The following is a 26,780-nucleotide window of genomic DNA, read 5'->3' as shown; positions in this document are numbered from 1 at the left end:
ATAAACTGAAATTTAAACATACATACATGCAAAAAGAACAGATTTTTTCTTTACTTGAGTGTGGAGAACTTGGGGTTTGTTATGTTAAGTTTAGCCCCTGGTTTTCGTTCAGTAACTTAGTGAGGGGTGAAGTAAATGGTTTTTATCTGTTTATCATCTCTCATTCTAATTCATTTGTAACTCTCACTTTTTAATTTTCATGCAAGAAAGAATTAGTTAAAAATTCGCCTCGGGCAAAGAACAAAACCCTACAAATTTTCAGGTTATTGGACGTTGTGTGCTGTATCTCTGAATCACGTGTCGGCTGAGGCAAAGCGGGAAAACAAACCTCCTATGAGCTGATGAATGTCACTGTTTTAAAGCCTGTTCATTCTGCGCTGCAGCGTTTCCTTTTCTTCTCGCTGCTCTTGTTGTCTTTCTGCTTTCTGCTTGTCATGTGTCACTTCTCTATAGCAAGGTCACAGATTCCTCGGATGGAAATCAGTTTCTACTCTGATGTGAGCCGTCGGATTGCAGACAGCTGTTTGGGAGAAAGTGTGGAAAGCAAGGAAGGTATTTAGACAGTCACTAGAAGAGCTGTTTGCTGACACGACTGAATTTCCTGTCACTCTTCTGTGCTAAGGTGGGACCGGATCCCATTGAGGCAGGCGTGCTGAAATACCTCTTCAGTTTTTATGTCCCGTTATATCAGCATGAAGGTGCACTAGCCATACATAATAATTAATACATGAAATACTTAAATTTCTATTTTTCTCCAGCAGCAAAGTTATTTCGCCCACTCAGGTTTCCCAGCAACCTCCACCTGCCAGCTTTACTAGCTCACTGACAGGTAGCCACTTTTTTTTTGGGAACCAGCTGAATTTTTTATGGTGACGGGTTGGTGTTGTAAATGTTTAGTTTCAGTGCATTGGGATTGCAGTGTGGGGACAGCTGTACTTTTCCAATGGATCCCTCCATATAATCTGGGCCCCTCGCACACCTGACTGACAGCAAAGCTTCCTGTTGTGACACACAGGTATCATGAGTAAATAATGGTACTATTTTTAAGTTGCCACTGCCCCCCCCCGCTGGGTACATATTTAATTTGAGGTGCTTCGAGCTTATCTATTCTGAACAACAAACGTTTTATTGTTGGATGTCAAAAATAATTTTGTACTGTTGTTGATAAAATTATTAAACACAGAATTACAAAGCAGTGTAGTCAATAGGGCTGCAACTAATTATTATTTTCATTGTCGATTAAAATACAGATTAATCATATGGTCTATAAAATGTCAAAAAATGCTCATCATTGTGCTGCTATTGTACGACCATTAGTCAAAAACACAAAGACTCTTTACTTTAAGCAGCAAACCCTCACAATGAAGAAATTGAAATGAACAAATTTATTTAACAGTTTATCCTTGAAAAATTATTGAGAAAATTAATTAATTGTCCAGTTAGTTAACCAGTTAATCTACTAATCATTCCAAGTATGGTGTTTGTTATCCAGTTGTTAAAAGGGTCACCAGATCACAAAAAAAATCAAAACCACAGTATTAATTTTCAAATGTATTGATGGGTATTTCAATACAGGCAGCAACACTAAACATCAACATAAATAGATAACAATAATTAAAAAGTGTTGCTAATGAAAGTTTCCTGACGTCGGTAAACGTCAGAACGTCAGCTTGCACTTAACACACAAAATGTTGCTTCCGATCGCTTCAAACTTGTGCCTGCTCTACCACAAATGCATGTAGGAAAAAATGAAGATTGGCTCTTTGCGCACCCTGGTTCTTCACTTGTGGAAATCAGTTTGATGCACAAGAATAAATACACAGAGTCAGCTGCTCTTACAGCAGCTTCAAACTCTGCTATCAGCAAACATTACAATACATCAGAGGCAGCCAAACTGTACTTAAAACAAACAACAGAAGATCCTCATGGGACCCGCACAGTCGCTACTGTCTCCATTTCAGCTGCCTTATATCCTTGCTTAACAGCTTACTCTCCAGTGAAATGTGTAGGGCAAATGTGTCAAATACACTCACACACACTCCTCGGTGACTGTCTGCAGAAGGTTTGTTTTGATTTCATAGCTCATAAAAGTTAGGGGAGGACGACTTTTCAGCTTGCTGCAGGTGCCAGTGCTGCACCAGATAAAGATGTAGCTCTGCAATGAGATTTTTACCCCCTGCCACACACGCACGCACACACACACACACACACACACACACCACACACTCCCTCTGAAACAGAAGTGACTGAAGCACACAGCTCCTGCACTCCCTGTTTTAATAAAGGTCATATCACACCGTCAGCATGAAATGGGACGTTTTATTCTGTCATGATGATGAGAGCAATAATGTTTATTATGCGTTTAACACATTAATTGGGTTGTGGGGGCCTTTGCTTACACCGACTTTAATGAGTTAGGCTAATTCTTTGTGGTTGCTGCTGCTGTCATTGCGGTGTGCACGTTGCTGGTATTTTATTTGATGCTGCCGGCTATCATTAGCTGTAATACAACTGAAGGCAGAGACGTGCAGATGTCCAACACTCCTACACATAAGGAAAACACACCCATGTTATCCCACGCACAAGCTCCATTTCAGTCACCCTTATTAACATTCCTCTGCTACATGTGTCAACGTCTCACCGCTGGATTTCACACTTCAAAAATGTACACAATTACACATTCAAGACAGCTACATTTCACTCGCAAAGGCCTCAGATGATCGTGCACACGTGACGTATAAACTTGGGCGAGGACCTTAAGAATCGCTGTTGTGAATGAATTCCACATTCAGGTAATAGTGAATTAGTGAATTATATTTATCACCTGGAGACCTCTTTATGGTGGACAACACTGCATTACAGGTACTTTTACCCTTGAAGTAAACTTAGAGTATATTTTTCTGTCATTCTGAGCTCAGCACCTTACTAAACATTAGAAGTATACTTTGACAGATTCTGAATTTGTCTCTGCAGAGGCTGAATATTGGTGTTATGACACCCCTTGACTTCTCATCACCTTTGCTGTCTTTGCACTCATTGTACATGACCACAGTCTTCCCCGAGGCTTCGTAGGCAGATACATTTCTAAAGCTGTTAGTGAGCTAGAATAGCAGGGCAAGTGCAGCCAAAATTCCCTGTGCTGGCCTGAGAGCTGTGAGCACTAACAGTAGCTGTGTTGTTTACAGGAATTATGATAATGTTAGGTGTTTTCTTACACGTGAATGACACTCAGTTGAGATTGAGAACTGAGATTCAATTCAGAGAAGAAGATGCCACTCCTTTCCTTTTGTGCAAAGTAAATAATTGGAACCAGTTAGGTGCAATTCCAAAATAAAGGCTTAAAATAAAGGCTGTGGATTAATGTCTTCTTTTGCATCAGTGATATTGCTATCGTTGATGACTGAATCAATATTGATCCAGACTGATGGATTGTTACACCCGTAAAGGAAATGATGGGATCTAATGGAATCATAATATTGTTGGTTAATCTTAATGTAATTAAGCAATTGTAATATTTTTCTCTTCAGGTGCCAAAGTGTCAGTGAATTTTCGATCTGTTTCTGTCAGGTGCTTTAAATAAATTGTCAGAGTTGGCAGATTTTTACTGGCAAGCTCAGACTAATTAATCATCCTCTTGCCAAAGGGCAGAGGATGCTTTTGCCAGTTCCTTTTTCCAGAACTTTCTTCTCTGCCTGGATCCACGTTTGTTTGGTTATTATGCGAGATGTAATGTGAGTATGTGAGAGTGAAATTGCTAAACAACACCAAAAAAAATGTGCTTCTTAATATGAATGATAGTGCAGCACGGTGAGCAAGCAAGCGTTTACGGCTCCTCTTCAACCAGCAAAGAAATGGCTGTACTTGTGTGTGTGTGTTAGTGTGTATTATTATGCAAAGAGATTCAGTTGATTTGCAGCAAAGAAGCAGGGCCTTAGGTGTATTAAACTGGCTGTTCATTGTGAGGATATTGTCAAAACGGAACGGGCAAAAAGGCTATAAAAGTTATTTATAACCCACACACTGTAAACAGTGAGATAAAGTAATTCACAGTTAAATGCTATCCTATTATTACCTATAGGTGTTAAAGGACAAAAGTACATCAACAGATCCCCTGGAATCATTGTGCCTTAAGAAACCTACAGTCACTGAACGCCAATGGATCTGGAACACATTGTGTTTTTATAATGCAAACATTGGCCGAAGAATCAACACTGTCCAAGAATGTGTGTTTCGTGAGCCGGTGAAGGACACCCAGCGAGTGCTGTACTAACAAGAGCTTACCTGGGAGGTCTGTCTGCAGATGTTATCTGCTTCTCTGTGAGGTGCATGTATGAGCACTGTGGAGAGAATATACTGTATGTGAGGGGGAAAATGTGTTGCCAAATGTCCATGTTTTTATCCGATAGATGAATTGGGCGCAAGGAAGTAGTTTGTAAACTATTAGGAGAAGACATTCACATTCAGTCAGTGTTCTTTGGCAGCCGTTTGACAGGCAGATTTCAACTGGTCCACTTTTGTACTATTCAGTTTGGTCCGGCCTTGGTGGCATTCTGATCTGTCTGTGAATTAACCTCAGAGTGAGACTTGTGATCCACTTGATATTTGCACTGGTAAAGGCAGGAGCAACAGAAATACAGCACATTGACATTCCTCCCTCTATCTGGTAATGAAATTGCTTAGTGATATTGCATCCTTTCAAGCATCACAGTGTGCTCGTTCACATGGATTTAATCCTGTTTAGAGAGGCTGTTGCTGAGGGCATTCGGCCCGATGCCAGTTTGAAAGTAATCCATTGGGTTTTAAGGAAGTTGGCTTCTTTCATATATAAATATCTGTATCAGCTTGTTGGACATTAATAATCAAAACAAATCTGAAATCTTGAGCATTTTAAATCGTGACATGTTGATTCTAATCTCTTTTGTTTATGTTCTTCATTGGTTTGGATATACGGTGGACTGATTACCGCTAACAGTGCTCCACTGGTAAACCTTTTTAAATGAACAATTAGATTAAGATTAATTCAGATTTATGTCAGAGTGTAAATATGACCGACGGTGGTCTTTAAACACTCACACAGTCACGATTCAAATAACAGTAATATTCTGAAATGATTTAACTCAACAACCAACACTATAGCTATGCCGGAACGAACAGGAATTATTAGACCATAATCTCCAAAGCTTACAGTGATGTATATGTGTATTTGTCCTGTCTGTTCAAACGAAAATGAAAAAAGTGTTAGCTAATGGTATTAGAAATCTACATTTAAAGCACAATAATACTGCATGCTCAATTAGACTGAAAGCATGAGAGATAAGACAGAGGAAATGACATTATCAGACGGGCAGAGGAGTATAATTCTCCCTGTTGACACAGTAGATAATGCGATGACTTCGATATAACTGGAGGATCATAATGGTGAGATTTGATGACCGCCAAATGTCCTCTACGCTCCTAATGGAGTGTCACTTGTGGCCAAATTGCGTTGGTTTATCTTACAGAAGTACTCTCATCTCACGCTTTTCACTGCTTTTAAACCCCATCTTTTGAGTGCTTTTGAGTGGTTATGTTGCATGTGAAGTGATTCCTACATACATTCAAATTCATAGCAACCAACTGTTTATTTTAAATATTTTTCTTCATCAGCTTAAAAGTTCTCATTTGCATAAAGAATTCACGCTTACTTGTGGAGTGTCATTTTGCACCACGCATGAAAGTGACAACCTTATCTAAAAATGTATTTCTGTGGTGCGAGTACAGTGTCAACTTATGTGTCATCAAAGGCCCACAGTCTGCAGACCAAAAACATGAAGTGTGACCAACAGTAAATAAATCAATTAATACATTCACAGTGATAGGACACAAGCGTGCAATATAATCTAATCCATCAGCCCAGAAGCATGTACACTATTTTTTACTACATCAGTGAAATACTTCACATTTTCTAATGTTAAATATTGCATTTGATGATTGTGCAACATTGCACCTGTCAGTGTTGGCACAAAATAATGATTCATAACGAAAACTGAAATCTCAGTTTTACGGGTGACTATGTGGTCAAAAATATTGGGACATCTGACCCTTCCATCAACAGGGACTTTAATGATATTGCATTCTAAATACATAGAAATTAATATGGAGTTTGTCCTCCCTTTGCAGCTGTAACAGCTTCCACTCTTCTGGGAGGGCTCCCCACAAGACTGTGGAGTGTGTCTGTGGGGATTCTTTGCCCATTCATGCAGTAGAGCATTTGGGAGGTCAGACACTGATGTTGGACCAAAAGGCCTGGCTTACAATCTCTGTTCCAGTTCATCCTAAAGGTGTTGGATGGGGTTGAGGTCAGGGCTCTGTGTGGGCCAGTCAAGTTCTTCCACACCAAACTCATCCAACCATGTCTTTATGGAGCTTTGCTTTGTGCAGTGGGGCACAGTCATGCTGGAATAGAAAAGGGCCTTCAACAAACTGTTGCCACAAAGTTGGAAGCATAGCATTGTCCAAAATGTCTTGGTATGCTGAAGCATTAAGATTTCCCTTCACTGGAAGTCAGGTGCTGAGTCCAAACCCCGAGAGACATTTTGATAACACACCTGAATTCATTGACAAAGAGGTGTTTCCCAATATTTTTGTCCATATAATGCATATTTATTATGTAGGCACAGTGATTGCATACATAGTATTACACAGGTCTGTCTGTGTTTGACGAAGCACACACATCACTGTGTAATTAAAGTACATTATCGCAAAACAAAGCGACAAATTGATGCTATGAGCCTCTAACATCCTACAGCAGCGCATGTGAAAGGCGAAGGAAACAATGCGGGCTCAGAGAGATTGCAGCGTCCTTTGAAGTCACTTGTTCTGGTTGGCTGATGGAGCTGACAGGGTTATTTTGGGACAATGAAAATGTGCTGTGATTAATGGTAGAAACAAAAACTCTATCCCAAGATGGTGTGTGTTCAGAGGACTGTGGCTGTGGAGCCGATAGTCCATTTGAGCAGACACCTCTAAATTAGTGCTGGTATCAGAGATGTATCATAGAGCTCAGCCCTTAGTTTATCACATACACTCACCACAGAGAATAACACCTTAAATCAACCTAAGAACCATGTCATTTGTGACAGTACCTCCCGTAGAGCAACCTCACAGGTCTGATGTCTTCTGATCTCAGTGGATGAAAGCCCATCCACGGGAAATTCAGACGCACCTTAATGGCACCTTTCCGAAATGCTCACTCGCGAGGATTGAGCGTAGACTGTAATTGGCACAGTATATCAGCCTTATCTATTTCTGTCTGGAATGGGAAGGAAGAGGCTCCAGGAGAGACCTTTCACTGCGGTCATGACGCAGGAGAGGTCACCAATATATGGAGACATACCTCAAACATTTAAATGCATCGCAGGCTGCAGTTGTAAAGCTCCCTCATCTGCTGCGCTGTGTCATATTTCAGCGAGGTCTGACAGTGCTGGTGCTTTGCAGCGCACACAGAAAGGCTCCATTTTCTTCTCTCTAGCAGAGCCATTGTTGAGTGCTCTATCTACTATCTCTGCTGTACTCATTTGAGGTACCTCACAGTGACTCATTGTTCATTGTCACTGGCTTAAGAGATATTTAATGAATATGATTGCTCTATCCTCCTCTTGTGTTTGGTCTCAGTGCATCTGTATTTGACTTGGGCGGGATAATTCTCAGTGCTGTAATTTCCCGTGTGTCACTTTTCTGACTCTTTTCTGCAACATTTTGTAAAGCAGGACCATTGTAATAAGACTGAATGAGGTTAAAGGTTATTGTGATATTCTTCCTTCTGATCGTCGTTTTGAATTATTCAGAAGGTTACTGTTAATCAGATTACGCCTTTCAGTCTAACACCTGTCTGTATTTTTCCCTTTCAGATTCAGAATGCAGATGATGTGCTGATTACTCCTCTGGAAAAGTTTCGGAAGGAGCAAATCGGTGCTGCAAAGGTAAGAGACCACCTACGCTGGCAATTAGTAATTGAACGACAGAGAATATTTTATGTGCTCTGACACCATCGCTCCTCATCCTCGCCTTCATCTCCCCTACAGTATGTAAATCATTAATTAAAAATAAAACGTGACACTGCTGCAAGAAAGCTGGTTTAATCTGAGGCGTCAGTTTGTGAGAGTGATACTGTTAAGACGCTGAGTCAAACAGACCGTCACCACCACAGGGTGCCTATCTTTGCCTGTTTTTTGTTTAGTTAATGGAAGCTTATTAAATTTTGATTTTTGGATTTAGATTTAGATTTTGAAAATGGCGGTGTGATGAAAACATGAGGCTGTTTGCAGCAGGCTTCAGTGTCACCGTCCAAGTGCTGCCCTCTCTTCAGAGATACTTAAGCATAAACAAGCAGCACAGACTTTTCCAGTCAATTCTTAATCTGATTACTGTGAATTTACAGCATCTAATATATTTCATTTACCTTTTTTGTAATCAGATTACTGTAATCCTGTTACATGTAATGCATTCTCATCTAAACTATTGGATATAGAGGATTGATATCAGTTGGGGTTCTGCAGAGTGTTGCTGGAAGGCATCCTGGTTCTACAGTGGATATGCTGTTGAAGCCAGAGTTGACTACAAAGAACAGTGTGGGCTTGTTGCTACAAGCCATGCTTTCATTCTTGGCCAACACAAAGGCATAAAATGAAAGCACGGCAGCTTGTTTGTGGTCAGTCTCTTGGTGAGATCACACATGAACAAGCTGGGAGAGCTCAAGCCTTTCCACAGATCTCCCACTGAGTTTCAGAGACCTCTTCTAACTCTACACTCAACTCTGTGAATCATTTGCACATCTTTACATAGCTCTAAACCCTCCAAGGGACATTCCTGCCTTAGACTCAGACACTAAACCATCTCAATTTATTTTACATGACTTAACAGCCACTGGTCTGCAGAAGAATTCATTTTACTGTTCTTCAGTTGTGTCCTCAACGTACAACGCGAGGGAACTACGTGGAGCTAGTTTCCTACCAAAAAATAACAAATAAGCAAAACGCGGTTTAAAAATGCCATCACCAAGCTAATGCATTTTGTTTTGTAAGTTGAAAAAGTACTTAATAAAAGGAATTCACAACATAATATATCATGCTTCAGAAATAAATACAGCAAGTCTTAGAAGTACAAAAAAGACAACATACATATACAAGACAAACATGTCACATGATATTTGGTATGATCTTGAATACATTGTGATTAAGACACGTGTATGGACTGAGGTAATTTAAATATGATTAACTATTACAGTCCATGTGGGAAAGATATTCTGTATTAGAGGATGTTGGGGGGCCATTGCTAAACCGTGTAATATGGTGTGGGGATTTCACTTCACATAATTCATTAAAGGGGAGCTGCAGCAGCACAGGTGCAAATGCCTTAGTTGTTCAAGACCATACATGATGTGTGGTGTTTTAATAATAGGAACATTATAGAATAGTACAGAAAATGTAGAAGCAGCAGGTGTAAGCACATAGTGTGACAAAACAAATTGCAGTAACATTAACTACCAGACTAATTAACTGCTACTAAAGCCAGCATATCCCCAAACCAAATCATTGACTGTATAATCACCAAATCATCAAATCAAGTTTCAAATTTGGCATTGCGGTCGTCACTGTCTTGTTTAACCGTATTTGGACACGAAGTTGGAGCAGGGGAGGATATCGTGATTGGATCGGAGTTGATAACACGCTGTGGTAGCAACTTGTCAATCACAAAATGCCGAATGTGGAAGCACACCGGAAAGATTGTGCCAAGTCATGTCAGTGTTTTCAGATGCTCATAAAACATTAATTTGTTAGTTTGTAAGTGTTTTGTATTTGCAATCCGTATGGTTTTTGTTAGTGATCTGCAGGGCATTTGTAAAACTTTCGTTTTGGCTGGAAATTAGCTCCGTAGACCTATTTCTCTTTTTACTGAGCTGTGAACATCAGTCGCTTTCCTTTTCACTGGCCAGGCTAATAACTATTGTCACTTCATGTCTCAACCCTCATGTGCATCTGCTGTAATGAATAAGCACATTTTGCTGCCATCTCTTTCCCACTCCCTCCCCACATCATAGTGCTCAGTGTTATTGCACCGAGTCTGTGTGTGTATAAAATGGATTCTTAAAAGCCATAGCTCCTGTCACTCCCGCTACGTCTTCTTTCCTCCGACCACTTCCTCCTAATAGCTCTCTCCTCCTACGGCCCATCCTCCACTAAACATTAGCCCAACTAGAGTGAGATAAAAGGCAGACATCACGAGTGGCTGAGCAACTTTCCACTGTTCCGAGAATCTGGAGAGATCTGCAGGCTGTCTGACCCCTCCAGTTACAGTGCTTCATGTCTGAGAACGTCAGATGGACAAACGGGGAGCTCTTGCCTTATTTGGATATACTGCAAGTAATCCCACTGAGGTTACGTACAGTGTATCAGCTTCTTAGGCACAAGTACAACACTTCCCTGACCATAACACACCAGCAGATTGACTGCAGCTCTACAGGACATATTAGGCACAGTCTGCTTCACACAAGGCTGAACCAAATGTTTGGGAATAAAACCCTCAAACTATAACAAATACACATTAAGAAAGCCACAAGAGTTGAAACAATCGTTTATTTACCATATGTGCTGGCTGCCCAACCGAGATGTAGAACTGAAATTACTGTTGTACTTTTTTCAGTTTCAGATACATTTTTGTGAGCTGGATGTTGTTAAGTTCCCAGGCAAAAAAGCAAGACTTTCAGAACTGAAATAAGGAATGAAAATCTGTCCCAGTTTCAGCATCGGTCAACTGTTTCCTGTCAGCCATCAATACAGTCAACTCTCCAGTTCATCCAGTAAATTGCTAACTGTTCTTGTGCAACTAAGATGTCAACCTTGGGCCTGAGCTCTCCCACAGAATTGCTGTTTTTTGTCCCACAAACTGTGATCCATTGGAGGTAAACTGCCTAAAGCTGAGCCCACACCGTTTGTGTGTATGTGTGTTTTGTCAGACGTTTTTTTTTTTTTTTAAGGCCTTGAAATTTAAACAGACCACAGGGACGCTTTCTCAAGAAAGTACCAGGGGGAGTCCAGCTGGTGGGTGGCATTCCTGCTCTCGGAAATTTTTACAATATTATATCTCCTTCAAAGATCTTCAACATTAGGGGCACCATAGGGGTCCCCCACTAGCTTTGTGTGAAGAATCAGTGCAAACAGACCCAGATGGGAGTCAGATGGCCCTGGATAATTTGAGCTGTCCTCGTTCTACAAAGGGTGCACAGACATCAGATGATTCTTGGCTAGTTATGGTCTCCAGAGGCAGAACTGACATTTGCATTCATACTATGAAATCCCCAAATATGCTAACCAAGACACTGTGGAGTAAAGGGATCAATGAAAGTGGTTTGGGCTGTGTGCCACAGCAAAACCCTTCAATCTTACAAATATGTACAGTAGATTTTTCTACTTAGATTAACCTTGGATTATACTTAAAGCCTTGTCTTCTACCCATCTCTCTTGAATTATGTTGCACAAAAAACAGAGCAAGGCCAAACTGATTGTTAAATTGCTTTTCAGTTGTGTTACATGACTGATTTGTGTTGCTTGATAATACCAACAGATGGTGCAGAAGAGAGAAAACAGAGAGAAAATCTTGGACAGAGTAGCTTTTTTTAACTGATTATCAAAATTGTAGTTGATCAATTAAACCGTGATCAACTAAGCAACTAGTCGCACAGTTTATATAACATGTGCTTTAACAACAGTTTCCCCAATGCACAGCATGGCAGCACCTCTCCAGCTGCACAGAAATTTGGCACAAATCCAGTCACGTAAAACACCAGATGATCAAAGATGGAATTATTGTCTTGGAGATATGCAAATGATGTTGCATAATAAACTTGGCAGATTGTAAGTTAATATATTATTGATTAATCAATGCACGCTGCAACAGGACAGAAACTACAATAGGCTTTGAAAACACGTCACCTAATAACAATGAGCAAAAAAAAATTACTTTGACAGCACTTCAGATTTACACTTCATGCCGCAAAAACAGCAAAATGCATGAATAAGGTGATGCAAATGAAGTGTATTTCTTTTCATTATGCTCATGTCTGCTCCTTCACATTCCACTGTGCCCTACCCAATAAAGCAGAAACCCCATTAAAACAATCTTTCGGAAAGTAATTACTTTTTTTCCTGATCACCAGAATTCCACGAGACAGACCTGGAGAGGTCAGTCTTTACCTGTTTGAAGGCAGCAACCATCCACCTTGAATATCAGCTTCTTACATTTTGCAGAAGTAATATTTAGCTTTTTTTATATATATATACAGGCAGCAGCATCACACATAACTGAGTTACTGGTTCAGTTCATGGAAGCATTGGAAATCAGCAGTAATGTGTATTATTGATATTTTGCCATGTTTTATTTAGAAATAATGACTGCACAGCAAAATGAAATCAAAACATTTGCATTTAATATGACAGTAAATGAAGAGTTTTTTTTACACAGAATCTTCAAAACAGTTGATTTGTTCTTAAAGAAACTAATCTCTAATCTTTTATTATTCTAGTATTCATGGCAGATTATAACTTGAGAATTCTTGTATTTTTGTTTTTACATTGTAATACATTTTCTGACTGATAGTATCTGCTATGCACTGCAGTTCAACGGTGACTTCATGGAGTCATTTTGAAGGGTGAACTGACATGATGGATTGTACTTTAATTGTGTTTTCACCCAGTGTATTCACTGTTCTCTGAGTCAAAAGTGCCACTGAGCACCGGACTGAGCTCATGTTTCAGGTCTTTCCCTCTCTGTTGTGAGCTATCCCTTCAATCTTCACTTCATCAGTCTTGGGTTTGATGATGCAGAATTGTTGTAAAAAAAGCTAAACACCAGACTGCCTATTAGAATTCACAAAGAATTGATATGCGAAACAAAACTAGAACAGTGCACTCAGTAGAGTACAGATCTCCCATCAGGTGTGTCTGGGAGCATGTGGGTGGGACACAAGGTGTGCAGGGCAGGTTGTGTGTCTGGTGTGTATGCGTGAGAATAATGAAGAGGAGATGATATGCGTGGTCCAACACCCCAGTCATGTGAAATGTCAGTTTAAAAGTGAAAATGGCGACAAGAGTGTGGCAACACTACAGTGACCGCCGTGTATGTTGTACTTCAAGGAAGCGAGATTCCACACTGAAACGGTTGTTCATCACATGCGACCCCTACTGGTCAGTTAGGAGTCAGTGGCAGTTTAAAACAGAGTAGTCACTTGTGAATCACTCCAACCACAAGAGCAGCATAGAGCCATAAATGTGCACACAAAATATCATGCACAGGGCTCCCGTAGAATGTGAGATTAGCTAAGGACAGACACACACATACGGTGGCGATAAAGCACATGAATCCACTTCAGGCGTATCCCTGGCAGAGATAACAAACTCAACTGATCCTCATTATAAATATCGGTATCTATAAGAAGATCTCAATGCTGACATGATATTACTTCCTGTCTGAAGGAGCTCCTTAGTCATGGATTTAGTCAAGGGCGGTGCTGACAGGAGATGTAGTCTGAAACAAAAAAAATCATAAGATGTCTTATCTTTAAAAAGGATTTCCAGGCTCCCTGTTGAATTGTCTTTTTCCACTAATTATCTCTGTGGTTAGGTGATGAGAGCAAGACTTGGGCTGATCTTGACAGGGAAAAGTTTAAGACATCCTTGTGGGATTCAGTATAGCTTTAGATTCATGCAGTGCTTGTCATAGGACATTTTAACAACATAATAATATAGAAGCCTTGATAGAAGCCAAGAAGCTTGATCTTGGAAGATATCGGCTTTTTTCTCTTTGCAGCTTTACTTAGACCTTGAGAGCTAGTTTCAGATAAGATACAAAGAAAATAAGGGGGGATGTGGTTGTACGGCATATGCAGCTTTTGTACTTTTATTTTTATTGCTTTAAATTTATTACATCATGTGTCAGAGGGAGCTGAGGCACTGATAACAGCTTATTTGCAGTTTGACTCCAACAAACATGGTCTATTCAGAAGTCTGGGTATTTGTTTTTCAACTCCTCAGCAGCAGATGTTTGCAATTATTTGGTGTTAATTGGCCAACTTGTTGTTGTCAGTGATGTCTCCCCGGGAAGTGAGTTTTCAGGTAAAGAGGGAGACATTTCTGGCTTTGCAGCAAAGTAGCTGAACTCAAGCTCAAACCTTTTGTTCTTTCAGTCTCTTCCTGGAAGCGAGACCAGCTCGTGTGTGATGGAGCATCAAAATAACCTGACTATTGCGATTTAATCGCTATTCTGGACCCCTGCTCCAATTATCTTTCTCTAATGAGCTCATAGAAATAGGTTTCAGAGTTTCCCCTTTCATGTGACTGCTCAGAGAATCCATTTAAAATGAATGTGTGGTGAAATGTGCTGCCGTGTGATGCCTTGCGAGTCAGTGATGTCTGTGTTATTCCAGGGTGTTGGACTGAAGTTATGAAGTGTAGATGGTGTGTAATATCTGGCTTTCTTTCCTCTGTATGCACACAAAGACACATTCGACCTCCCTTGCTGCTTACATCTGTTGCCATGGTGATGAGAGGTTCAGGAATGACAGCCCTGAGGCCCGTTAGGCCAGTGTCAGAACTGGCGATGTACCGGCAGCGTCCCAATATTTCTCCTGCTGTCTTCACGCCTGTTCTCAGCATCCAGTCTTTAGCAAATTGAGAACACCTGGTCCAGAAGAAAAGCCTGCCCACAGTTTTTCTTGTCAATTTTCTCCCTGCAATGGTATAATAGCAATTAGCAAACTTACCCATACTACAGCTGGCATCAAAGCACTCTTAACAGCAACATGAGACTTTCCAGTTCGAAATTTCACTACAGAGGAATCTGCATCAGAATATTCTCTTCCTGCATATGATTTATTCATGAGGGTGAACAAAGCAATCAGATGAGGAAATCTCCCAAGTGGTGGGTTCATGTGTGTTTGGAAGTGCTTTGGATTTATTCATTCCCAGCCAGCTGATGATTCTGGGGTGCTGGCATTAGTTTGTGTCAGAAACTTGTGTGCTTCAGGGTATGTATCTATCCACATCTATGTCCTCTGCCACCACGTGTTGGGCTTCAAAGCCTTTCGCCTGCATTGCTCCCCCCTCTCAAGGAGACTCTTTGCAATTTAAATCTCTCATATTCCACTCTGATTGCACAAACATATCCAGGAGGAGGTGGGGTGGGAGTACACACACCACATGGACAAACCAACAAACACCTGGTTTATACTGCGAGTGTGTCATTACGGTAGCACCGGTTTATACACGTCCTGCATGGATCAAAACAAAGCAGGACACTTCAGGTGACTTAATCAGGCTGCCTCTGCCTCGCAGACTCGCTGCAGCTCTGAGTCACTCCCCGCTCTTTGTAAGTGTGAAAGAGTTCGTCTAGATATACCAAGGAGGTTTTTTGGTTTTCTTTACAAGGACTCTTCTGGCATGCTCACACTGGTCAGCAGTGCTGGGAGATTCCTGCTGTGACTGCAGGGCTCAGCTAAACCTAAAGCTCTTAATTTATTGTGATCCCGAGTGTGTGTGTGTGTGTGTGTGTGTGTCTGTGTGTGCACACGCCTGTTGGTATTTTCCTCAGGGCTTCAGTTGTATACGTGCTCACAAAACGATGTCACATCAACAGCAGTCACAATGGCCGACTGTCAGCTCCCTTTTGTTCTCTAACAAAAAAACACTCACTCCTTAAGAGAAATTTATTTCCTATCAGCGTGGTATCGTCATGTATTTATTTTGATATCCACCTGTTTATTTTCTCTTTGTTTCTGAATAGCGGGCATATACACAATTGATTTTCTCCCCACTCCTGAAAAGATCATTCCCAGGTCAGACATGACAGGAAAGATGGAAATAAGATGCTACTACATGAAATTATCTATTGATTTTTGTGCTGTACTTGTAATAGTTATGTAGAAGGGTTACAGTGTCTTGTGGTGAATTCCTCCAGTGTGTTTAACTGCTGTGGGGGGTTGCTGAGGCAGAACACTGTTCTAGGTCATATCAGTAGCTAGTAGATTTGACTTGCTAAATTTCAGGGCCATGGGAATGAAAACAAATAAGCAGGATCTGGTTACACTGGCCGTTTCCTCACACTTTCCCTCCCCCCCAGTCTGTCTCTCCACAAGCCCCTTTATGAATGTTTGCATAGCGAGATGGGCATTAAGTGGGCAAAGCTTGCTTTAGAGGTCAGACTTGCAGATGAGACACGTGAATGCCCTCACACAGACCTGTTCTCTCTGCTTGGGCAGAGTTGGATTAAGGCCTGCAGAGGGGATCTTTTTTTTGGTGGTGGGGTTTGAAATGTTCAATCTCTTAGTCCATATGCTTTATAGATGGGCATCTGGCATGAAAAGCCCATTTCCTGTTCCTTCCTCAGAGCTTTCTGGGGCACTCTGTTTGAATCCTGGGACTTGTCTTTGCAGGTGGAACATAACAAGAAAGGAAAATACAAACAGAATCCAGCCAGTTCTGTGACTGTGCCAAATGCATTATGCTGTTGATGATTTACACTTTTTTTTTTGCTGTGAACTTGTGTCCACTGCTGAGCTACTGTTAATAATAGCGCATGTATTTCTCAGAAGCCCTTTTGATAAATATTTACTGACTGTGCCGTCATTGTCCCCTCATCATGATGCGGTCACCTGCCACTTTGATGACTTGTAATAATCTATAGACAGGACCTTTAAATGACGTGTGGCAAACGCCATGTGAAAATGTAGTTAGACCTCCACCTAGTGGCAGCTCAATCACACACACACCTACATGAGAAATGCATGACACATTTGTGTTGTGTGTTTAAACCTTTCATGTGTGTTGTGCACCGTTTTAGGAGGGTAAGAAGAAATTCGATAAGGAAACAGAAAAATACTACTCCACGCTCGAGAGACACCTCAACTTGTCATCCAAAAAGAAGGAAGCGTATCTGCAGGAGGTAAGACCAAAACAAATTTTCTCATCCCCAGCATGTCTTTGAATAGTGCTGAGTGTCTCCTGAAAATAAAGCTATTGTTTGTGCACTTCTGTTTGCCCGTTGCTTCTTTAAGCACACAGAGTTTCCAGGTGGTGATGTCAGCATTAGCTCTCCCAGGTTGGCCTCTGTCTTTGTGATGGCGCTGACCCTGCTTTGTTTGCTCATTCTCAGGCTGACACGCAGATTGATAAGGAGAGACAACTCTTTTATGACGCGTCCCTCGAGTATGTTTTCAAAATACAAGAAGTGCAAGAAAAGAAGAAGTTTGAGTTTGTTGAGCCGGTAAGATAAATTTTAGGTTTAAATTTTTGTGTGCCTGGTTAAGTGCAGAATGCATAATGAAGGTGCAGTAACTGATCTGCTTTTTTTCCTCCATGCAATTAAAGGATTAGTTTAAGTGACATATACTCAAAATAGCACAGAATCTTTGTACTTAATGAAAGCAGCTTTAAGTGTCTGTTGTCTCCTCCTCTCGGCGCCTCCTCTCCTCAAGTCACAATTGTACACAATTACACATTTCTCTCAGGTATCTTTCTCTGTCACACTCTCTCTCTCTCTCTCTCTGTATATATGTATATATATACATACACACACATTTGTCACCAGCATCACAAATTTTCTATCATGTAGTCGACCCATTTGGGGGAAGTAGTGGTTATAGATATGTGGAGTGAGTTACATCTGTAGAGGAGAGGCTACCAGGAAACGTGCAGTTCTGTGTGTGTTAAATGTCTGGAAACGTGAGATGGGAGCAAAGTGGCTGTTTTAAAAGCCTCCACTCCTATTTGTTTACATTCACTGGCAGGGCCTCGAGAACTCAGGCCACAAATGTAAATCTTCAGGTAGTGGTGGAGAAAATGACAAGGCTCAACCTTGCCTGTGATGAATCTGGGCACAGATAAGATGGTTCATCCTTGAACATTTGATATACCAAGTCCCATCCGAGAAATAAAATCAGTGGTAGTGTCTGAGGATTGAACTGAGAGCAGCTTTATGTTCGTGGGATCTTGCATCCTGGCGATGGGATCAGTTTTTTCCTCCAACAATACTGCCAGTTCTTTTTTCCACAGTGGTTAAGGATGTTTGTGTGTTATACAGAAAGAAATAAGATCAATATCTGTCAGCCACAGCGAAATACAACTTTCTGAAACTTTTCTTTTCTGGCCTTCATCTCGTGTGCAATATGCAGTGTGTTGACATGAAAATATTTAATTTTGTTGGTTTTGCTAATTCTTTTTTTTCCTTTTTTTTTAGTAGTACCGTCCTGTTTAACAAGAAGTTGTTTAGGTTGTGCATTATACACATTAGAGTCTGAGCACAAAATTAAAGCAAATGACAGTATTCAGATTCAATCCAATCAAGGTTGAAATAATCGACATGTTTTGGTGATATTAAATGATAGTGTGATTATCAGAGTGATTAATGCTTCTGGTGTTCAAAATGGGCTTATTATGTATCGACTGTGCACCTTTTTACAATGTGCTCTCTAATGTGGATTTGTAATCGAGCTCTGTATTGTTTCTTAACTCAGTAAATCACCCTTAAATATTGTTTCTCTCCAGCTCCTGGCTTTTCTTCAGGGCTTGTTTACGTTCTACCATGAAGGATATGAGCTGGCTCATGAATTTGAACCATACAAACAACAGCTTCAGTTCAACCTACAGAATGTAAGTCTCAACACCTCAGGAGTTGCGCACAAAGGCAACCAGCCACGTAATCAGATTCTGCAGCTTATCATACTCCCCCATAACAAGCAGGGTTTTCACAAATGGATAGCTGTGTGATTAAATGAGATTCTCTGCTGCACAGAAGATCGATATTTCCACAGTGTTGTATCGCAAGCAGTTACTGCAGGCCATTTAATGGTACTGTGTCAGAAAAAAAGTTAGAGTTGGGAGTAGAGCTCCAGCTGCTGCCATGCCCCCGCTTTCCATCACCATGACCTCACCACTTGTAGCCCGAAGGCCCAAATTTCTCTCTGACACAAAATCTCAGCACCATTGCCCTGACGATCTTCACTCCGCAACGCTCTCTCCATGTCCTCAGATGCAGAGAGCTCTAATAGGAGCTGGAGAAGGTGAGGCTGTCTCAGCTGCTCTCTGGTAGAGGGAATGAAACGCGTTTTTTTACGCTATGTAAGAAGAAGAAGAAGAAGAGTCAGCTTTATTGGCAGTATATATATTTTTACATACATACACTGAATTTGACTTCTGCATTTGACCCATCCTTAGTTGAACACACACATGCAACACCCAGCAAATTACATGCAGTGAAACACACACAGGAGCAGTGGGCAGCATCAGGCGCCCGGGGATCATATTGGGGGGTTCAGTGCCTTGCTCCGTCCGGTGGGGGAATCGAACCGGCGACCCTCCGATCACAAGCCGCTTCTCCAACCTCCAGGCCATGGCTAGACGTGGCCTAGAGAATTCTAAGGATCTGATCTGCTGAGCATATATCCTAATTTTGGATCAACCCAAGTACATTCTTCCAGTAAAACGTTAATGTGAATTAGATAGATTGAATTAGATGCTGTCGCTATTTCCAAATGCTTTTGTCAATGTGTTATTAGTTATTCTATTCCCCAGGTGTTCTCACGCAGCTGCACAAATATGAAGCATTTGTCAGATGTTTGACGCTTTTGTCTTCATTTATCTTAGTCAGTGTAGGCAAACAAAGGGTATTTTTGAGATGAGAAATTGGAGGTGAAAAAAAATTCCTATAAACAAGACTTCTTCTGTTAATGCAATTATAATCCAGAACGGCATTTTCTGCACAGACACGAAACAACTTTGTGAGCACCAAGCAGGAAGTGGAGAAGCTGATGAAGAGGATAAGGTCTGCAGATCAGGACTATAAACCCCCAGGCCAGTGGACGATGGAAGGCTTCCTGTACGTCCAGGAGAAACGTGAGTCTTTCTAACTGGGCTCCCAGCCAGCCGGCCAGACCCCCTTGCGCACTGATCCCCCACCCCCCACCCCCCGTCTCACTTATAAGTGCATGGCTTTACATCCATCACCATAAACATGTCTTGAATTTTCCCAGAAGTCTGCAGAAGAGATCCTCTCACACAGAGCTCATAATTCATCCTGTTTACCGATTCACTTTGATGTGCTCTCAAACAAGTGGGGAGATACCCAAATGGAAGATTTCTATCGGCAGTGATAAACAACTTTTGATTCATCACGCTTTAATTGCAAATTGATTTTCAGAAGTCTTTCCAGGAGCTCCGTGAGGCTGAGAAAAATATTTTGACTCGACCACCCTTTTCGTCTTTATTTTCCTGTCCCAGGTCCTCTGGGATGCACTTGGACACGTCACTACTGCACGTATGAGAAAGGCAGCAAGACCTTCGCCATGAGCAACACTGAAAATAAGTCGGCTGGGAAACAGGTACTTTAGTTTAATTTAGCTTAGTTAAATCTTTTGTTTAGTGGCACATACAAATGATAAAAGCGGAGAAATGACTGAGAAAGTGTGGGGTGAAACAAAGAACCCCCTTGGGGCGTAAGAATGATTCAACCCAGATGGAAAAAAATAGAAAAAAAAGTCAAGATAACAGAGCTGTGAATTTGGCACAGGAAACAAAAGACTTGTTAACTCAAGGCAGGCAGAAATTGTTCAAAGATAACAAAATCCACAAATAACAAGAAACAGGAAACTTTCTGACGGAAAAAGTTCGGGTTTCTTGTTTTGCACACAGTCACCCAAACAGATTGACTTCGTTCAGAAACATTTAAGCTTAAAAATCAGTGAAAACCACATGAGAATTTAAAGAGATTAAATAATTAGGTTGGAGTTATCTCATACTTTGTGTATTAGATCAGCTAACTGCTGGACAGTTTGTTTTCAGACTTGTATAAACACTTGAACGGGAGGAATTAAAGATGAGGGTTTCACACAGACGTTACAGTTTCTGCCATTTTTCTTTCCAGTTTGTATTCATTATTGTATTGCATTATTTTTTAGAATGGTCTTGTCGTGAATCAGCCAGAGGTGTTCAAGCTGAAGTCCTGCATTCGGAGGAAAACTGACTCCATCGACAAGCGTTTCTGCTTCGATATTGAAGTCGTGGAGAGGTCTGTGTTTACGCGAATCCTCTACATGTTCCCAGAAATGTTTTATCACTTACATGGACTGAAAACATCATACAAAACGTGATATTTAATTCGACTACCGCCACCTCTAGCATGTCACAATTTGTTTTGTATCACTAAACGTGACAATGTTGGAAGAAAACAAACCCCAGCTGATCCTGGCAGTTAACCCAGGTTATCATGGGACTGCTCAGCATTGTGAGATCTGTTCATGTTTGATTAGCATCTCCAAAGACTCCCTGTTTACCGGATGTTTTCAGCTCTGTTTGTGTCCTGCACGTTCGTCAAGTCCTCTCCCTTCCAAGCTCTTGTTTGTTGTATGTCCACAACATCGATAATTACTCTATTTTTGAACCCATTCCATCTTTTCTCTGTGTCCGTGTCAATGTAGAAATGACATCTGTCGTGGAACTCTTTTCAGACCGCTTCAGTTTTTCTGTAAAGTCCGGTATGTGAACTGACCAGTGCTGCCCTTTCAGAACAGTTGCATGTGCTGCATGTGTGCTGCTAATCATATTACTCACTCCAAGTCTGATGAAATACTGTTGCCTCCTTATTACTGCACTAAATCAGTCATCTCTTGGTTAATATGAGCTAAAGGACACAGATAAATTCTTAAATTGTTTATTCTTGTCTGCAAGTGCTCAAATCAATTATTAATCATATATTGATTGAGGTTATTTAGAATTTTCCAATCTTTTAGCTGTATGGGAACATTCATAACTGATTTGTATTTAATGTTGTACTGGGGTGTAGGATAAGGAATTACCCAAAGATTAAACACCTTCAACTTGGCTGCAAGATGATTAACAGTGGCTGAACTGATCAAGTGGTTGCGTTATGAGAGCTTGATATGAGCTCACTGTTGTGGTATGTATTTCAGAAGATAAAGTTAGCTCATCACAGTGCACCAGCAGGGCCAGCACTGCTCACCCTTGCTGAGTATGGCTGAGCATGGACAATAACTGCAGTTTATTTGCAGGACAACTCATTTATCATAAACGGCGATGCCCCAAGGTGCTTGTTCCAAGCACAAGGACAATGTGGGCCAAGCTCCAGTCGGCTTCAAGCTCATCCATTCATCCTCATTATAATAAACATGCTGTTACATCTACAGCCCAGCCAGAAAAAGGCCAAATAGCTCAGAACCGCATTTTTAAAGGGTTGGTTCACCCAAATTACTATAGATTGATTTAGCCGTTCAGATAGTTCTATTTTATTTGCCCAGATTTTGAGATATCCACCTCTGAAACATCTGCCTCCATCCCTATGTGTGAGTCAGCAAATAATATTTTTTTATTGCCTTGTGCGCAATAAAGATGGGAAATATGAGTCTTATTTTCAGGGGTTGGTAAAGTCGTGAGTGGTATAGGAAACCTCCCTGATGGAGCCCAGAGCCTGGTGGTGAGGTGAAGAGAATAGCTGAAGTGGACTCTGATGTGCTCAAATGAGTGGAACAGAGTTGCAAGGATTTCACATGTGACATGTAAATGACAGTACATTAGCAGAGAGGACAACAGATTTAACGTTTGACAGCAACAACATAATTGCCTGACAGAAACTGTTTAACTGAAAGAGTAAACACCGTTAATCGTGTGATTGAGAAGATGGAGAGAGAGGGAGAAAGACAGAATGAATGTGTCTCAGTGACTGAATGAGCATGAAGATAGTCTTCCCGAACTTCCGCTGAGCTGCATTTGTGGTGCTCAGAACAATGAAGGATGTTATTTGATTCATCATAAACATGTCTGGATGATCCTCAGACCTCATCGTCAACAGTTTTCATTGGGACTTTGAAAGAAGGCTGTTAACAGGGAGTTCTGTGACAGTCGGTCAGTGTTTCTGGAAAGAGATGCTGCTGTTGATTCTTTTTAAAGGTTTTCAATGTTGTCAGCATTAAAAATGAAATTCCCTCCTCCAAGATACGCACCATATCACACTGTTCACGGTAATATTGGTCTAATTTTTAATGCCATTACGCACAGCACAACAGCAAAAGAACGAGGAGAGACAAGAATCCCTCAAGGAGAACTCGGCAGCTATTTTGAGTTTGCAGGAATAACCTGAAATATTGTGATATTATTTTAGGACCTTATCACCCACCACTACTTCTGCCTCCAGTTTATTTAGGTGGAGACTTTTATATGAGAGACTGATATCTCAAAACCTGCTCAGATAAATCCAAAACCATCTGCATGGCAAGATACTCGTAGAGGTAAAATAAAAAATTAGCATTAAAAATAATATTATTGATTAACACATAATTAAACACATGCAACCTTACACGGCTCCATGCTAATACTAACTGTCACTACTGGGTGGGTTTTGTTTTTGTTAGCCAGTATCTTCACGTGCTGTTACCATTAGGTTAGTACCTCCTGTAGCAGTGCTGTGTGTGAACTGCAGATGATGCTCAGACTGCTCTGAAGCTCTGCAGCACGCAGTGAAGTGAGACATGACAACTGCTGTGTACTGCTGTAACTGCTGTGAACGCAGATGAGATGGAGGTTTATGCATGTTGGGTGCTAAAAAAAAAAAAAAACGAATCACTGTGGTATTAAGCACATGTAGAATTTAATTGGGAGTGGAATGTGAAGCACCAAGGCAGGGGCACGGTTTGAAGTCAAGCATCTGCACATGAGCTATTTTAGTCACACTAGTCCTTTTATAGTGGCCTCAGCCACTGTGAACATGCTCTGTCCGGGGGCCCCAAGGCAATGAGATCAGACCAAGACCAGCTTTTCTCTGAAATCTTTCCAGGCATGGCGTTATGACGCTGCAGGCACTGTCAGAGTCCAACAGAAGACTGTGGCTGGAGGCCATGGATGGCAAGGAGCCGGTGAGGAACTCTGGCTGTTTGTTTCTGAAATATTCATTTTGTGCCGGCTGCTGTTTGGCCAGGATGGTTTTTAGTGGTGGTTTGTTCGACAAGCAAACAATACCCAAACTGAATTATTGGCTGTTAATGACACCCCCTTCTGGTGGGTTGAGGTTAAGACTTTTTAAGAAATCAGGACCTCATCATCCACTTGTGCTAATAATAGCACAGCAGGCTTAAAGCAAAGCAGAAACTGTGACATAAATGTCTTCTTTCTGAGATTTTGTTCAATATAAACCCAAGGATTTCTCAGCTTAATAATGATTTTTGTAAACTTTCTCTAGATTTACAACCTGCCTGCCATTTTAAGCAAAAAGGAGGAGAGTAAGTGTGTTTTCTCTTTTTTTTTTATTTTTCTAAACTACTTTTATCATTGAAATGCATAAATCCTGTCTTGTAAAACTTGGAATAAAATCCCCACCATGCAAACAGATCAACGCAGATACTTTGTTACCTATAGCCATCTCTGTTCATTAACACATTTACTTGACATACACCCACTCAGCTGACATAGTGGAGCCTTCCAGCACAGGGGTTGTATCTTATTAGTCAGAGCAGAAACATGGGGGGAGAGCTTTTTATTCCTACGTGACACATGGTTAACTGAAAGTAATTGACGTGTCAATCCTATTCTCCTCCTGTATTACAGCATTTCTTAATGAAGCGGGCTTTAACTTTGTAAGGAAATGCATTGACCTGGTGGAGATGAGAGGTGAGGTATTTAAATCTCCCAGCTTTTTTATTTTTAATGATTTGACTACAGGCTGACTGTCACCATGAATAACACTGTGCTTCATTAATCAGGGGACATGACAACATATGTCACCGGCATAAATCTTAACCAAACACGATCTTTGTTTCTTGTTCCAATTCTTGAATTTCCTTCTTCGTTGCCATGCAGGTATAAACACAATGGGTCTGTACAGAATTGGAGGGGTCAACTCCAAAGTACAGAAGCTGATGTCCACAGTCTTTTGTAAGTAGCCTTAAAATCAGAAAATCAATATATTTTATAACACTTTTTTCCCACTCCAACCCCAGTGGAGTAGAAACTGCTTATGAAATCTGTTTTCAAAGGAGCTAAAATTTAAGTTGTAATATTTTTTTCTGTCCTCTGAGTATTTTTTGTACTGTTTGTACACTATTCAATGATATTCTGATATGCTGTGCAGCAAAACTAACACACGTACATAATCCTGCAATTTCCAAATGCATGAACCTCCATTTTTCTTTTTATAGGCTTTAAAGCACTCGTGTATGAACAGTAATTTTTTTAACATCTAGATTTTATATTTAGAGCTTTAACAAACTTGATGTGACCCTGCAGAGTGAGGAAAGAGGTCCTCCTTGTGGTGTGACAGTGTAACAGCCATCTGGCTTCATATTACTTTGTCATTACTTTATTAGATGACCCGAGCAGGTAATCCAGTTTGCATACATTTCATACATTTGAACAGGAAATGTCTGAATGATTTATGAAAGGCTCTCTAAAGCTCGACTACCACCTCTGTGAGTTGCCATATATGTGCTCTTATGCACTAACATTTGTTTCAGTCTCTTTATATAAGAAGACAGTCAGTATTTTAGGGCTCATTTAGATCAGCTTATGTCAGCTTGTATTGGTTTCTTTAGTCCTTTTACATTTTATCCTTTGTGGTGATATAAAACTAAAAATGTGTTTCCTATAGCATCCAAGGCACCAGTCGATATGGACCTGGATCCAGAGACGTGGGACAACAAGACCATCACCAGTGGTCTGAAGAATTACCTCAGGTCAGCTCGCCCCACTAGCTGTGTATCTTTAGCTGTCGGGAGTCATCATTACCTCCATAATGCCTCTTTTAAAAGTCCCTGCTTTGAGTCAAGCATTCAGCACTGCCACTTATTGACAGAGGAGGTTGGCTGCATTCAGAAGACCGATGTCATTCAGGAAAATAAATGGTAACTGTTCTTTTTATCCACCAGATGTCTCTCTGAGCCTCTAATGACCTTCAAGCTCCACAAAGATTTTATCATGGCTGCCAGTAAGTGATGGATTGTTACTAACAGCGAGAATATAATAGATACTTTGTCAACTTCTTAGATTTCTTTTTGATTATTAAACGTTAAAGAGAGATTCTAAAGTTGACATTGACTGCTAATGAAGCACACACAACTCTTCACTGTAGAAAATGTTTATTCAATCGACAGTCTACACTGCATTTGTGCCAGATGATAGCACATATGAACAATATTTTTAGATTCAGACCGATCCGGTTGAACTGGTCACATATTAAGCTGAATTTGAACACATTGTGAATTTGTATCTAACCTAAAAAGTGGAACTGAAGTTGAGCTGCATTTCAAATGCATTCGTTTAAAATGAGACAGCTTTGTGGGCTCTGCAGCCGGGCATTGACAGCAAGGAAACGTAATGAGCAAAGATTGAACCAATTAAACAGTTTCCATCTCAGAAAATGGCTTCATGCCAAGTGCATCACATAGCTCTTGTATCAAATTGAGAAGTTAAATTGGTTTAATCTTGGCTCATTTGCTTATTTCTACACTTCTGGATATAGTGTCCAAAGACAATAACTGTCAGCTTTACATTTTCTGTGCAACTGTATGAGCCTATTGATCATTTTTATATGCATTTGCCTTTCCTCAGAGTCAGATGACCAGAACTACAGGGTGTGTGCTGTCCACGCTTTGGTTCACAAGCTGCCAGAGAGGAACAAGGAGATGCTGGAGCTACTAATAAAACACCTCGTCACGTATGTCTTCCTGTAATGAATCAGTCACACTGCAGCCACAG

General features: G+C 40.8%; 1 protein-coding gene across 4 annotated transcripts in view; it reads left to right on the top strand.

Annotated features, from left to right (window-relative positions):
- The window catches only part of LOC124059595 (rho GTPase-activating protein 42), a 55,872-nt gene that overhangs the window by 23,165 nt on the left and 5,927 nt on the right, over positions 1-26,780 (top strand). For 2 of the 4 annotated variants that reach the window (XM_046389728.1, XM_046389727.1), the window contains exons 4-18: positions 7,890-7,961; positions 16,870-16,971; positions 17,182-17,292; positions 18,573-18,677; positions 19,790-19,919; positions 20,304-20,404; positions 20,981-21,090; positions 21,500-21,556; positions 23,869-23,947; positions 24,271-24,310; positions 24,636-24,698; positions 24,888-24,962; positions 25,675-25,759; positions 25,952-26,010; positions 26,634-26,739. In XM_046389728.1, the coding sequence (XP_046245684.1) occupies positions 7,890-7,961; positions 16,870-16,971; positions 17,182-17,292; positions 18,573-18,677; positions 19,790-19,919; positions 20,304-20,404; positions 20,981-21,090; positions 21,500-21,556; positions 23,869-23,947; positions 24,271-24,310; positions 24,636-24,698; positions 24,888-24,962; positions 25,675-25,759; positions 25,952-26,010; positions 26,634-26,739 (1,295 nt within the window). The remainder of the gene's footprint in view (positions 1-7,889; positions 7,962-16,869; positions 16,972-17,181; positions 17,293-18,572; positions 18,678-19,789; positions 19,920-20,303; positions 20,405-20,980; positions 21,091-21,499; positions 21,557-23,868; positions 23,948-24,270; positions 24,311-24,635; positions 24,699-24,887; positions 24,963-25,674; positions 25,760-25,951; positions 26,011-26,633; positions 26,740-26,780) is intronic. The other 2 variants (XM_046389730.1, XM_046389729.1) reach the window with 1 other exon arrangement.

Source organism: Scatophagus argus, chromosome 5 (assembly GCF_020382885.2).
Source record: "Scatophagus argus isolate fScaArg1 chromosome 5, fScaArg1.pri, whole genome shotgun sequence".
NCBI lineage: Eukaryota > Metazoa > Chordata > Actinopteri > Scatophagidae > Scatophagus > Scatophagus argus.
The sequence above is the reverse complement of the archived record's forward strand: the minus strand, read 5'-3'. Positions and strand labels throughout refer to the sequence as shown.